A 15,359-nucleotide genomic window follows, 5' to 3' on the forward strand; every position below is an offset into this window, starting at 1 on the left:
TTTCCAGTTGAGTGATATGCTTGTATCGGCACATACCAAAGGGGGGCACTGTACTCAATAATGGGTCTGATAAAGGATGAGTTTAGTGGTGGGAGGACTTCTTTGAATCTTGAAGATATTCCTTTGGAAATTAACTGGGCCAGATAGATTTTCTGACTGTGGTGGAAACATGACGACTGAAAGAGAGAAGTATTAAAATTAGGTACCAAAGCCTCTTATAGGATCATAGGAGGTTACTAGGCTACTGGCTGCAAGGCCCTTATAAGCCTAGCCAAGAGTTTACCTAGGTTTAGACAAATCAGCACCCAATGCCCCTGTCCAGCAGGGACACGAGTGGAATCCCACGGGTATATTTTCTGTTTCCCATTCAGTTATCCAGGTTCCACTTAAAAAGGGGTAAAGAGGCTCTCTGCTTGATGTGGAGAGGGAGTCTACTCCATAGATGAGGGAGCCTCTGGGACACAAATCTGTCCCACCAACAAGTCTTGTTGAGGTCACAGACCAGGTTGAGGCCGTGCATGTGGAATACTAGAGTGGAGTTTGACTTGCGAATATGCAGCAGTCTCATCAAGGTGGGGTACATGATCACCTTGTATGCCAGAGGTCACCTCTGAGGAGTCTGTATGAAACTGAGTAGAGGGATAGGGCTTTTAGCCTGTGTATGGTAGATGTTTGAGGCACTGGACTCTCCTGGTGAGGAACCTCTGTGGTCTCTCCAGCTGCTGCATGTGCTTTGCAAGGTACATGCCAAAAGGTGCATTGTACTCAATAATGGGCCTTACAAGGGGAGACTACAGGGATGTTATGACCTCCTTATCCCTGGATGAGATACCCTTACTTACGAGGTGGGCCATGTAGAAGGCTTTCCATACCATGGAAGCAACATGGTGGTCAAAAGTCAGGTTGCTATCAACCTGGGTGCCAAAGTGCCTCATGACTGATTGAGTGCTTAGGACGTTATTAATGTGATGATTTGTGGGGACGTCACTCACCCAAAGGGGATGACGATGCAATTTTGGTATTCAGCTTGAGGCCATGCTAATACATTCCATGGCATTGCAGATCAGGCTAGTTTGGCTGATAGGTCTAGAATTTCCTGGATCGGTGGATGCTCCGCCTCGGTGGATGCTCCGCCTTTGTGTAAAGGGATGTCAGTGGCTGTCCTCCACTCAGCTGGGACAAAGCCAGTACTCAGGACTTATAACCTTATTTGACTGAAGAGTAGTACCACTTAACACATGAACTGAGAGCAACCTTTCTACCAAACACTATCATGCTCCACTTTTTTCCATTTAGTTTGAGTCCATGTTTGATTCACAGCATACATGGGGGAGGGTCCATTCCTGTCACGGTATTAAAAACGCTAAACATTTGGAAAAATTAAAAACAAAAAAGGGGAACAGTAGTCCAACACATCTAGCTAGTCATTTTATATGATGCAGCTGAATCTTGTACCTCTTTTTATGTAGGTATGACTACCAGGGAGCTGCATAAAAGAATTAGGGAACATTTATATGCAGTGCAGAAGAAATATACTACTAATGCATGGGGTAGGCATTATAAAAACATAAATTGCTTAAGAAGTCCTAAATGTATGTTATTAGACAAAGTTCTTAATTTTAACTATAAGTTCACAGCTAAAGATGAGCTAAAGTGGAAGGAATATTCTTGGATTTTAAAATTAAATGCTAGTTATCCCCCTGGACTTAATGATAAAGAGAATTTTAAGGTATACCTTTAAAAGAAGACTTTTGAAACTTTAAATATGTTAGTTACAAATTGGGGTAAAAATATTATTTTTCGGATAGTTTATATTTAATTGCATGTGTTAGTTTCAAAAGATTTGCTTATGCCATTTTTTTTTAATTCAGATGTTGCTTTTAATGTTGATTGCAATTTTTAATGAATTTAAATTGATTGCCAATTAATTACTTAATTATGGAGTTGATGTTTGCTGAAATATTAGCAGAGTAAATGGATTTGTTATTGAGTCTGAGGAAGTCTTTTACAAGACGAAAGCGCTTACTGAATAAGCAATTGTGTTTTCTGGCGAATTAAAGGCTGTTCAGTGAAGTTTTTCGAGGGGATTCTTTTCTTGTATGCTGTTTTCCGTTTTGTTTGAATTCTTGTATTTGTCCCAATTTATAATCAACTCTTAATTTACACTATACTAATATAATCTACATTCTATTTCCTCAAAATACTTGCCATTTTTTATACATTTATTAACTAGCTCAGCCCACTGAAATGTCACAGAAGTGTCCCTTTTAAGGCCAACACAGGCACTGTCTAGTTAAGTAATTTGCTCAGTCACACAGTAGGCAACAGGGAGCAAGTCATTAACAGCTCAGATCCTTAATCCTCTGTCATGACAGCCAGAACCATTTGCTAAAACCCATTTTTAACTAAAATACATTTGTCATTTTCTCAAGACTCCCACAATCCAATCACCCGATATATCACATGCTCACCTTTCCCATTGATATTCTACATATCTAGATTATGCACCACACAGCCACACTTTCTTCTCAAGTATTTCAGCTTAGGATGCACCCTCTTAGAGGATGGATAATGTTACGTCACATATCCCCATCTGTCAAAAAATGTTCAGTGATGTTCCCACCCTCTTAAAAGAACTGATTTTATGAGGAACAGACATAAAAGAGGTGGCAAAAAAATCTAGACATTCTTCAAAATACTGGAAGTTAAGTAGTAAGGAAATCATTTCTTAATTTTAGCTCGCCATACCTCACAACCTCAGAGTATAAAAAATCTGGACAAAGCCAAAAAGAATGGGAGAGCAAAAGGTTAAAAATTAGGGACAAATGTAAATATTGCTAATATAAAATTAGAAAGTTGCTAGAATAATAATAGCTTTTGCAATAGTGTACATTTTATGAAGACCGCTATTCAAATATATATCATTATTTTTGTGACTTCTAGCTTCCGTCATTTGCCAGAAGGCCACATATAAAAGAGACCAAAAATATGAGCAGAGAATCTGGACAGTTGAAAGGTATGCATCTCATTGGTGTCTGCAAAAGTTTTTTCCTTGTTTATGTAGTTAGAGCTCTTCATAGCATGGCACGGAGTAAATGCACACCCCCTTCAGGTAAAGGTTAAGAAGAGGAACATGTACAGTACAACTGAAAGACCCAACAAACCAAATGAATCACACTGAAAAAATGTGGCACTTGCCATCTGCGGGACCTTAGTAAAATGGGATCCCCAAACAAATGGGCATCTGAGTCGCCTCAGTTCACATCTGTAGTACAGTGCAAAGGTTTGGCGCTCCTGTCTTGTATGCATTTAGAATTAAAAAAAATATATATGACATTGGATGAGAGATTATAAAAGACAAGAAATGTTAAATAAAGGCAGTACATGGTCCTCAGAGTTTCACATGGAACAAGTCTGTCACAGTCACACATTCAGTGTTAAGAGTTGTTCTAACTAAAGTCCATGAAAAATAGTACTGAATCATATCAGCTCATCAAAAGACCTTTTTAGAAGCATACAATAACGGGAGCACTACAGAATCCTGAAAACTCAAAACACACAGGATACCAACACTTAGTATATTCCAGCACAAATACATACAGAAGCAAATAAAACACAAATTACATTACTGTTCTCCAAGTATAAGCAGGGGGGCAAGTACTCCTGCACCCCCCCCCCCCCATGTGGGGGCTGCTACTTAAACATATCAACTTCAAGATTGCACTTGGTGTATTGAAGTGCAATCTTGGAGTTGATATATTTAAGTAGCAAGGGGTGTGGGGGGTGCAGGGGGGGGGGGCTTTCACCCCTGCATATAGTTGAAGGGTAATATGTTTTTGTATGTACTTGTGCTAGAATACAGCAAGTGTTGGTATCCTGTGTATTTTCAGGATGTTGGGCTTTCAGGATTCTGCAGCGTTCCCACAATAACACATTTTAACCATCCTGTGACCTTCCTAGTTGAAGCTGTTAGCAGGTGTTCCACATTTTGCCACGTTATGAGAGCCAGTGTTCCTCATTTTGGAGAAAGTAGGTTGAGAACTATGGTTTTGGCACCATTTCAAATTCCTTTAACTTAGTTATCCTTTTAGGTATGGATATAAAACAAAATAATAACGCAGGCGCTGAACTACTGACTTGTTTCAGGGATTAACACTCATTGATAGCATATACCGCTGCCCTTCAATTGTAGTCTGCCGTCACTCAACTGACCCCACCCACTGCCGGCTCAGCCGGGGAAAGGAGCTTACATTGAAAAATCGCCAAAACGGCTTTATGCCTACGTTTTGCAAGTCAAGCAACACCTTTTGAGAGTCTACGTTGCTTTTAAGGACATGGAAAATTTAACCGGCTATGGTCTCACCAATTCCCACCGTGTTTAAAACGTAACCGCACTCACTTACATTCAGTACTTTTCAAACTAGTCAAGTCAACATTTAAATAATTTGCCCCAATACTCTGTAATACGAACTTAGTTAAAAGTTTACTATGCCTAGTTAGCAACCACATGGAACTCAGATCTCTTTAGAATATGTGTACTTTTCCATAATAAAAATTAGCGATAAACTAAAATAAAAACGCGATCTGCTCTCTCTTTATATACGAACCAAAAATATAACATGCCAGGCATGCATCAGACTTCAGTTGCCAGCAACAAAAATCACACACCTCCGTTTCAGCACTTGGACAGCCTTGTAGACGTCGCCCTTCTTCAGCATCACGTAGTCCCCTTCATTGATTACACCTACATGACTACTTTTCTGGATGGAATTAAGACTTGCCATGACTAATAAATAAAAAGCGCTACTACCATATGACAGCTGTATAAAGCTATTGTAACTAAGTGCTAGTAGAACCGGAACAACCTCGTGGATCCCACTTCCGGCTACCACAGACAAAAGTAATCTAATAAAAATTAGTCGAGTGGAAGGGGATTGGCAAACGCGTGTAATGCCTAGAAACCTGTAGGATCAAAGTAGGACTACTTACTAGATGCAAAAATAGCCCAATACCTAATTTCGAGAATGAGGCACAAAACTAACTAAAATTATTCAGAACAAATCCCCAGATCAGGGACAGTTTTTAAGTACTGACTTAGAAACTTGATGGGCTAAGAAAATTTGAATGAACGTGCATTTTCTAAACTAAAACAAATCTGTAACTAACGGTTGCCATAATTTGCTGATTTTTCTCAATAATTTTCCTGAGTACTACTAGCATTGTTTGCTGGGTGCCATCTACAACCTTTTATTTCAAAACGCCATTAGTTTTTAGGGCATGCAGAACAATTGGTTATATCTGAAAAGAATTGTCATACTTGTGTTTATTCATGAGATGGGACGGCCGTGGGCGGGGATTACTACGGCTCAACCATGTGGCACTTTGATAAATAACCAAAACATTTGGGACGGTCAGGCGCATCCTGATCATCAGGGACACTTCATAACCTGGAGGAATTAAGCACAAAGTGTATATCATGTTAACAACAACTAGGCCTTTATAATTATACTCAATCGTCACAATTGTATCCCGCTAGGGTTACCACCTGTCCAACTTTGCGAGGGACAGTCCCTCTTTGAGCAGTTGTGTCCTGCAAAAACATTTAAAAAATGGCAAATGTCCAGAGATTTTAGGAGAAAAAATATTTCCTATATTGTATGTAATATATGCATAAAACAGTTATTATGTATCTGAAACACCTAAATGTTATAAAAATACAATAAGCAACTAAAATGCTACAAGAATAAGCTTTTATTTAGGCAAAAAAAGTGAAGTTGTGTCCTTTGTACTGGCCGTAGGTATGTTTGCTCTGCAAAATCTGACATTTGTACCAACAATGTCCCACTTTGGGCATTTGAAAAGGTGGAAACACTATATCCCGCAAGTTTGTATGTCTTATAGGTTATTTAAGGAGTATATTCGTACGATATGAATATACTCCTTAAATAATCTATAAAACACATAAACTTGCGGGATATCGTACCGCTCACCTGTACCCGATTTTCAGGGAAGGAATCCCTGGTTTTGACTCTAATTTTAGCTCTGTCCCTGTTAATTCTTCCTACAACTGGCAACTTGAAAAGGTGGTGAAGTACATTTAATAAATAACATTAAATAAAATAGAGCTATAGTCTTTTGATTTCTGAAAATAAATATTAATTCACATTATTTTATTATGTAAATGTCTCAAATTAATAGTCTTAATATTAAAGTGTCCCTTATCATTTCTGGATTTGTCCCTGATTGGTTCAGAGCTATGAGTTAACTTGTACCTAATGATCAGGTACTGCCCCAGTGACTATTTACTTCAGGGCACACCAACGAATTCGGCAGTTCTGGATGATCGATACTTTGAAGCAGAAACAACACAGTATTACAGGAAGTGTGTCAAAACGTCAACCGAGTGAAGGGCGTGACTTGTTACTGACGTCACTGTTTGCGCGCCAAGAACAAATAGTTATCTGAGACGCTGTTACTTAAGTAATGTAAGTTCTCTTTCTTAATTAATAACACTGATTTGACCAGTAGATAACTACTCTATGGAGGACACTCGAGTCTGTGATAATATATCCGTTTCAAGTTTGGGCTATTTAATTAGTTTATTTTTGACAGGGTGTTGCTGGGCTAAACTCTAGTGCTGTAGATTTATTTAATACTATAACAAATAAATATTGCATTTAGTTGGAATATATGTAAGCATACATTGCACAAATAAGTAAATATTGACTTATTATGTACCCAGACCCCTGGGACTAGTAAACAAGTTCAGAATTCTAACCACTGTAGGGTAGAAACTGTTACTGAATCTTGTAGTCATACAGTAGATGATATCTCCTGTCCAATGCCAGATGCTTAAACAGTCCATGCGCAGGATGCATGTTGTCCTGTATTATTTTTGTGGCCTTTTGGATGCTTCTTCCAGAATAAAGATGTATCGATGGAAGACGGGAACCTGTTACTTCTCTGCAACCTTCATCACTCTTTGTAGTGCCTTCCTTTTTGTGACCGTGCAGCTTCCAAATCACACTGTGAAGCTGCAGGTGAGGATGCTGTCTATCACATCTCTATAGAAGGTGGAGAGAATATGAGGAGGAAGCTTTTTTCAGCCTTCTTAAAAAGTGGAGGTGTTGGTGCACTTTCTTGACCAGTTTGGCTGGTGTTTCCCGACCACAATAGATCCTCTGATATGTGTGCACCCAGGAATTTCATACTCTTACCCTTGTACGCACTCTTACCATTGATCCTGAGCACTGAGTGGTTTGTTATTCTTTTCCTGAAATCAATGATAATCTCTCTGGTCTTGCTTACATTCAGATCAAGGTTGTTCCCCTCACACCAACCGATCAGAGATGCCACCTCCTATCTGTATGCCCTTTCATCCTCATTTGTGATAAGCTCCACAACTGTGGTGTCATCAGGAAACTTGATAATATGGTTGGACTTGTGCTTAGTATAGCAGTCGTGGGCCAGGATGGTGAATAACAGTGAGCTGAGAACACATCCCTGTAGAACCCCGGTGTTAATCGTGATGAACTTTGATGTGTTCTTACCTGAACACACCCTCTGTGGTCTCTCAGTCAGGAAGTCCAGGATCCTACTGATTCCTAAATGTGCCAGTTTTTTTATCAGCTGCATTGGTACCACCATATTAATTATTTTTTCTTTGTCCAGATTTTTAGAGGTTAGGAAGTATGTATGGTATTATTCTCATATAACACAACTCCAGCAATGCAGTGCATTACTGCTTTTATTATTTGATTACAACTTGTGTTATAGTATGTGAATTGTGTTATATATTTATGTTGGCGTACGATAATCCCACACAGTGATGTAGCCCATAGCTCTAACCTTTCATTTCCTAAATTTGGAACACTACCTCAAATGTGAAGTAAATGTGAAATACATACAAACAGCTTCAACAAAAAAGTTCACAGTATAGTTAAACTATGTTACTTTGTATTTAAAAATTAATTTATTTTCATGATTCAGTGTTATTCACCATGGATATTTGTCAAAACATCTTAGCAATGAGTATATGACAGACCCTTTAAATATGGAATAGCATGTGGCTTGGAATTTTTATGACTCAAAATTAGGAACGTTCCTTATAATGAGGTGTGGTTGAGAGATATGGTTCATAGCATTGGTAAACAGAATATTGCACTAGGACTGTCTTCGTACATTGAAGATAATTACTGTGTCTTAATATTTATCCTAATTATTATGAGACTATACTTTTGAATGAAATCCCTGACCAGAGTTGACAGTGATTTTGTGCTTTACTTTACACATAATTACTTTGTCTAGTACAACTGGTATTTTGATCAGTCCTAGGAAGTTCAAAGCTACTGAGTCATGTGACCGTTACATCTTGCCAGTTCCCACCCTAGATTGAGCCATCCCTCTCAGAGAGCTAGGCCAGTCAAGGAAAGGATGAATTTATGAATACCCATTCAGTTTTCTAGGTCGTGTTTGAAGGAAGATGGTGTATCATATCACTTTATTTGCATAGATAGTCTATTCTAGTGGTAAGAAGGAGAATGAGTAATGAATTTGACTCTCCAGCCTGTTTAATTGATCTGTTGAAGCAGGTTTATATCCCTTGTTCTGAGATAGTGGACTACTGGGTCCCTGATTGTTTAGAAGGCAAGACATAGGACTCCCCTGAAGAGCCTGTAAGACAGAAAAGAGGGTCATTGCTTCTAGTCTTTTCTTATAGCTTAGGGATTTTAAGCTGGTGATCCTCTTTGTTAGGTACCCCTGAGGTATTTCCAACTATATGATATGTCTGATGAGGTACATCCCAGAAGGGGTGGGACATTGTATTCTGTAACTGGTGTGATTAAGGAGACAGTAACGTGTTTAGATTTGGTTGATATTCCCTTGACGATCAGCTACACCAAATAAAAGGATTTCTTGACAGCCAGTGATGTAGATTTATGTGTACTTTCTGATTCTCCCACGTCAAGAGGTATGTCCATGTAAATGATACAGAATCATACCAATTAATCAAAATAACTTTTGAGTACAGAATAACACATTCTAACCATATGAGTTTCTAAATTGAAACTGTTTGCATGATCAAAGGAGTTGGAACTCTTAATCCAGGTTCCCAGGTCTCTACATTTCATTTTGAAGTGGGATATTGTTAATGCTATATGCTCTGAGGGATAGTTTGTCTAACAAATGCAACAGTGTTGCATTTTTTAGCATTTATTTTAAGTGTAGTTTATATACAGAGGCATTTACAAGTGTTAAGTTCTTGGTGGAGGGCTTCTGTGGCAGTGGGGGATTTGACAATGACTTCCAGTTTGCAGTCATTTGCAAACTTAGTTAGCCATAGGTCTTGGATTTTAGTTTGCAGGTCGCATAAGTAAGTACTGAATAAAAGAGGTACCAGCACTGAATCTTGTGGGATACCACTGGTCATTTTCATGTTCTCTGGTGCTGTCCCTGCCACCTCCACCATGTGGGTTCTGTGTTATAGCCAAGTAGCTATTGATGTTGCCAAATAGATGTCTATTTGTAAGGCATTTGGTTTATTAATTATGCCAGCATGACACATCTGTTTTAATGCATTTAGTTTAGTAATTACGCTAGTTTGGGGGATGGTGGCAAATACCTTAGCCAAGTCAAGGTAATCTATATGCACAGTGTGACTGCTGTCATCAGCTTGTGTTAGCGTTTCAAAGAAGTTTACAGAGTTCATTAGGCAGGATCTACTTTTCAGACAACCAAATTGCTGCAGATCTATTCTAATGACATTTTTTGATGCCTGTGTTAATCGACTCTGTTATAATGCCTTTCATGGCTTAAATGAGACTTGTCAGGCTGATGAGCCTGTAGTGTCTGGGGGAGTAGAAGGGCCACCTTTATGAAGTAACATCATCAGTGCTGTAATTCATACAGATGAGGCTGAGCATGTGGTCAGGCAAAGATTAAATAATTATTTATGGAGAGATTCCACCAGGGCATGCTTAGTACTGTTTAAAAAAATCTCATTATGCTATCTTGTTTAGTCTGATTTGGAATTCAGTAAGTTTCATTTCTGGGTCTCTAGGAATTTGTCTAGAGGTGATAAGGTCTCTGAAAATTATGGGCATGCCATTATTTATTTATTTATTTAGTTAGTTACTGCATTCGTTAACCGGGAAAGTTTACTGTGCCTAAATGAGCCCATTTTCAGTACAGGCCCGGGGAGAAAAGCTTCACGTAACATTAATAGTACATACAAGAAAAAGTACAATATACAGTCTTAATGCATGGAAATAAATATTAAACACAATGGTACAAGTTATTTACAAACATTACACATCAACATTGTGTACAGTTCGATCATTGAGGATGGAGTTAGTAAGGTAGGGTAGCAGTTTTGATTGTTACTTTCAGGAGTTTTGTAGGCATAAGCAGTTGAATTCAGCAAGTCAGAGAGAGCTCCTAAGTAATGATATTGTAGAAGGATATAGTAGTGGATCAAGTGTTAGGGGGTACTATTTTGGCACAAGTACATTGCCAGAGAGAAAGAGGTGTGCTCTGAGAGACTTCTTAAAGAGAGCAGGATTACTGATTATTCTGATAGAAGATGGGAGGGCATTCCATAGTTTTGAGACAGTAAAAGAGTACAGCATTACTGTTGCCATTGAGTGTAAAGGCATGGTAGGCCCTAAAGTCAGGTATTTAGTTGGTGTTCTGTGGGTATTTAAGCCATGTTTCAATGATTACAAATAGACTGATGGCTTCCAAATACAGGAGTGCCTCAAGGTGAGGTAGTTTGCCGTTTAAACATCTGGTATTGAGCAGGGCCATTCATTTGATCCTGTTTGGATACTGTTATATATGCTATGTTGGAATGTCCATTAACAGAACTTTTCAAAAAAAGAAAGCAGGGCAGCAAGGGTTTTAGCCAGTATGTGGAAGTCTTTGAACAAGAGGCATGGATTATTCCATGCAAAGCAAGTGGGACTGTCAATCATCTTGTTCCATGCTAATATATACTGTCCCCCCCCCCCAGAATAACACCAATTTTTTAGTCAACTGTTGAAACTAGTTATCTTTTCCTTGTACCTAGATTTCAATTATAGACAAGGGAGGATTCCGCTCAGTATCGGGGACATAACTGTTTTTGTGACATGCATGGAGAGCTCAGACATGCCTCTCTGCATCTCTCTCAGGGTTTTACACATGAAGTTATTTGCCTGAACATGCAGAACTACCAGTTGTAGTTGTATATGTCTAATGCAAAGGTCCTATGGACCCTTGAGATATCTGGGATCCTGACAACTGAAAGACAATGTACTGTCACCCTTTCTTTGTCCAGCTTAGTGGGTGGGGAATCTGTTTCTCACTATGGAGTCACAATCACTAAAACATTTTTGTTTGTGGAGAGGTCTGGTGTACTGGAAATGAGGCCCTTTTTGACATGGTGAGATATTATGCAATGTGATGTTTGCTTTTTTTTCTTGAGACTTGATCCTTAAGGGTCTAGGAGATTTAAATAAGGATTGCTTTGTAATGTTGGTATATGTCAGAGATGGGTGCACAGCATGTGGTGTTTTAGTGTGATTCCTCACATTCTCTGTATTTTGTGAGAGTGAGGCTTCCATGTCTCTTAAATATTTGCACTACTCTCTAATAGTGTTCCTTGTTATTTAGTAATAGTTTATTATCTCTGAGCATAAGACAGATGCTACACTGTTTTAAGATACCTATTCTATGAGGCTGGTAATGGCGGGGAGACAAGTAGGCCAACCTTTTATTTTCTCCAATGTGATGAGTCAGTTGTTACATATGAATGTCTGTTCAGGTAAATAAGTAACTTGAGTTTAAATCCAACTTTAGTAAGCGACTTTAGTCAGCATAAGAGTAGAGTTGAGTTTATCTTTAGCAGCTACATACTAAGTTGCTCAGTGTTGCACTGCTAGGGCTGCTGAGAGCTATTTTAGGGTTCTAGGTGCTTGGCACTGTGTTATGCAGTTACATGAAGCTTTCTGCACCTGTATGTAGCAACAGCCAAGGGTATGTCCCTTTTCTTTTTATTTGCATTAGTATTAATTGGTTAATGTAGCAAATAATCCTCTAACTAATCTATGTATCCTGATCCCATGACTGTATCATGTAATCTTGTAAAAACTATTATACCTCACTGTGTAAGTCTGCAAATGTGCAGTGTGTGTGTGTGTGTGTGTGTGTGTGTGTGTGTGTGTATATATTGGTTGACTCTACCTTTGGTTGACATAAAATCGATTAAGCTGATGATCGACAGTTGTGTGAGACAGCACAGTTCTCGCGGTAGGGAAATATGCCCTTTCCTCGAGACTGTGCAATCTCAGACTTAATATGTATAATTAGGGGGTGTTGAGGGGTACATGTTAAGTTTTACATACACTGAAATTGTTGATCGGAGCATGAGTAGTAGTGTTTTGATGTTTGCAAAGTCAGCATTTTGTTGTCAACTTTGTAAACATCGAGATTTGTGTTTGTTTTTTTAATTTCAGTACATCTATTTTATATATTTATACACATGCATACATACACACACGTGTGTTTCTCCATGGTGTGTCTTTTAACCTACCAAATATTGCACTCATTTTCTAGCATTCCACGGTGTTAGAATTTACACCCTCTCACAATCACTATGAATATTGCTTTTCCTTACTATATGTGGCCAGTATTATGGATTTCAGGGTATACATACATTTTACAGATCCTTCATGTGTTGAAATTGAAAGCTGCACCAGTGACACAGATTAACTGTTTTGTAAAGTTTAAACAGTTATCTATTCCTTGCGGTTTCTTTGGCAAGGATTTACATGTGAGTAATTGTACTGAACATTGAAAGTATAGTGGGTTGCAAGACATAGATGAGGCCTCTGTGAGCTTTTCCGGAGTCAACAATACTAAAGCAAGCTGGTATGCACTAAAGGTCTGTAGTAGTAAAATATAAAAACTTAAAAATGACACTAAAAACTACTCGGTCCACCAGGCTAAAATAACAAAGCTTTAATAGAGCTCAAAAATGATGATAAAAGTGGTAAGCGCTTTCGGGAAAACTCCCTTCATCAGACAAACTACATCAGTACAAACTTACTTTTTAAAGATAGATGCAACCAATCAGAAGTTAGATAAATGGCCTATGTCCCTTTAAATGGGGTTGTCCCACTGAAGCCGATTTTAAAGGAGATAGGCCATTTATCTAATTTCTGATTGGTTGCATCTATCTTTAAAAAGTATGTTTGTATTGATGTAGTTTTCCCGAAAGCACATACTACTTTTGCCACTGTTTTTGAGCTCTATTAAAGTTTATCCAGAGTCAGAAAGTAGTGGATCCAGTACTTCAACCTGTGCAGATTAAGTCACATTTCTTCATAGTATTATAGGCACCTCTTTTGGGGATGTTTTGGAATTCTTTCTTATCCTTTTGGAAGGATGAAGACAGCTGACTTGTAACTGCAGAGGATTACACCATTCCTGTCAAAAAGCCTAATATCCCTCAAGATAGACAGTCTGGCACTGACATAGTGCATCAACAAACCATGAAAAATAAAGTCATGTTTGTCGTACAGGTAAATGATGCATTTATGAAAACGAGCCTTGATGAGCAGTTCTGTTTTATCACCATTTCTTTCTGCAGAATAGCTCATTTATTTATTGGAAGAGTTGAGTTGCAATTTCTGGCTTCTTCATGGATGTTTAATCCATAGCAGAATCTACTGAAACCTTTTTTAGAAGTTGGACTAGCTTGCACAGGATCTGTTTTCTCTTCAGTCAATACCAAATATTCAGTGTTGTTCTCTCTTACTCCCTCAAAACAATGAGGCATTGAGAGATGCCTTTGCAATTTCTTGGTTTAAGCTATACTTTTTGCCATTTCCTGCTTCTCTGATCCCCATGTTTCTCTCCAAGTTGACCCAGAGTGAGCTATCCTGATCCTGCTGTCTGTGGTTTGACCTCAGTGTGCATAGTTCCCTTTGTTTTTCAAGTCAGTTCAATCAAATATTGGTGCAACACTGAGGACTCACTTCTGTCATTTGTATGGAATCATACACACATCTCTGACCACACACAACCTGATGGTGTGATTCCTATCATTCCTTTAATGGCCAGAGCTCCCGGTTTGCCCAACAATTTTATTTATATCTGGAAGTCAGTCTAGAAACCTTTAGTTCAAATCACTTGCTGAAAGAAGTGGAAGAGATCCCCCTCATTGGACAATAGTCCTTCTCTTTAGGATGATCTCCTCAGTATGATCATAGATTGGTTGCCTCTCTTTTTAACACTTATTCCACAGTTAAGGTTCATGCTATAGATATTTTTTAGCTTTCACAGTGGAGTGGAAGTGTAGTCTTTGATTTCCCTTAAATTATGTATGCCTTTCCTGAGAAATGCTGTTCTTTTTAGGCCCTTGAGTATGAATCGTACCCCTTTTTGGGACCTACATCTTTTTTATTTAAGATGATTAGTCAGCTTTCACTTGACTCGATCCATTTGCCATAGTTAAGCTTTCTGGCTAGGAAATCTGTCTTCTTGGTAGTAGCCATTTCAGCCACCAGGTTTTGATAACTACATTCAGTTTTTGCTCTGCCTTTGTCGCTACTGTTTGTAACCACATCTTGCTCATTAGTACATCTAAGTTCTAACCCAGACTAATTGATTTTAACAAGTCATCACTGTCACTGGGGGATAAAGTACTGACTGTGACCCAGATGGGTTTGATTGACTAGCAACCGAGGCATTGGAGGAGCAAATGAGAGAATGTGGGAGTGAGCCAAAGGCAGTGGTTCAGTAATGTAGCATGCTGGACCACCTCCATCCCTCTAGGATGCCAGTTTCATCCTAGAGGGAGGGAGGTGGTCCATCAGTCTCCATTTGTGGCATGCAGCATATGGGTCTGATGTCTACTTTGCCTAGTTGCATCTGCATAATAGCCTTCATGAGGCAAATGTGGCAATGTGCATGCTCAAAATGAAAGTCATTGCAAGCCCTCCTCATGTCTACAGGTAGGCACTTCAACCACTGGGGAGTTGGGATAGGATTCAAAATCCCCTCATGGAAGCTTGGCTTCACTGTGAGCAGCTCTTGCTCTCCTGTGATGGTGAATGATTGGGCAGTTGTCACATAGGCTTCATGGAAAGCATGCCTGGGAGCTAGAAAAAGATGTAAAAAAGTCTTCTGTCTTTTCCTTTCATTTCTCAAAGTAAATTATTAACCTAAGTCCAATCAAGAAGACAAAATAAAGCTGTCCAAATACCATTAAAATGACCAGTAGTTCATCAATAATCCACTTTATTAAGATACGAACACAGGAGCAACTTCCATAAGCGCTTTCGTCTTAGGCACAAGACTTCATCAGATACTCCTTC

General features: G+C 38.8%; 2 protein-coding genes across 2 annotated transcripts in view; one reads left to right on the plus strand and one right to left on the minus strand.

Moving 5' to 3' along the window:
* TRMT6 (tRNA methyltransferase 6 non-catalytic subunit) overlaps positions 1-4,899 on the minus strand; it is a 742,618-nt gene extending 737,719 nt beyond the window's left edge. The window contains exon 1 of the mRNA XM_044056438.1: positions 4,669-4,899. Coding sequence (XP_043912373.1) covers positions 4,669-4,784 — 116 coding nt within the window. The 5' untranslated portion in view covers positions 4,785-4,899. The remainder of the gene's footprint in view (positions 1-4,668) is intronic.
* Positions 4,900-6,291: 1,392 nt separating this feature from the next.
* Positions 6,292-15,359, plus strand: part of MCM8 (minichromosome maintenance 8 homologous recombination repair factor) — a 929,462-nt gene continuing 920,394 nt past the window's right edge. Inside the window, exon 1 of the mRNA XM_044056450.1 lies at positions 6,292-6,485. The gene's annotated coding sequence lies outside the window, so the exon portion shown is untranslated. The remainder of the gene's footprint in view (positions 6,486-15,359) is intronic.

This window comes from Protopterus annectens, chromosome 1.part2 (genome assembly GCF_019279795.1).
Source record: "Protopterus annectens isolate FY-2018-M chromosome 1.part2, PAN1.0, whole genome shotgun sequence".
Taxonomy (NCBI): domain Eukaryota; kingdom Metazoa; phylum Chordata; order Ceratodontiformes; family Protopteridae; genus Protopterus; species Protopterus annectens.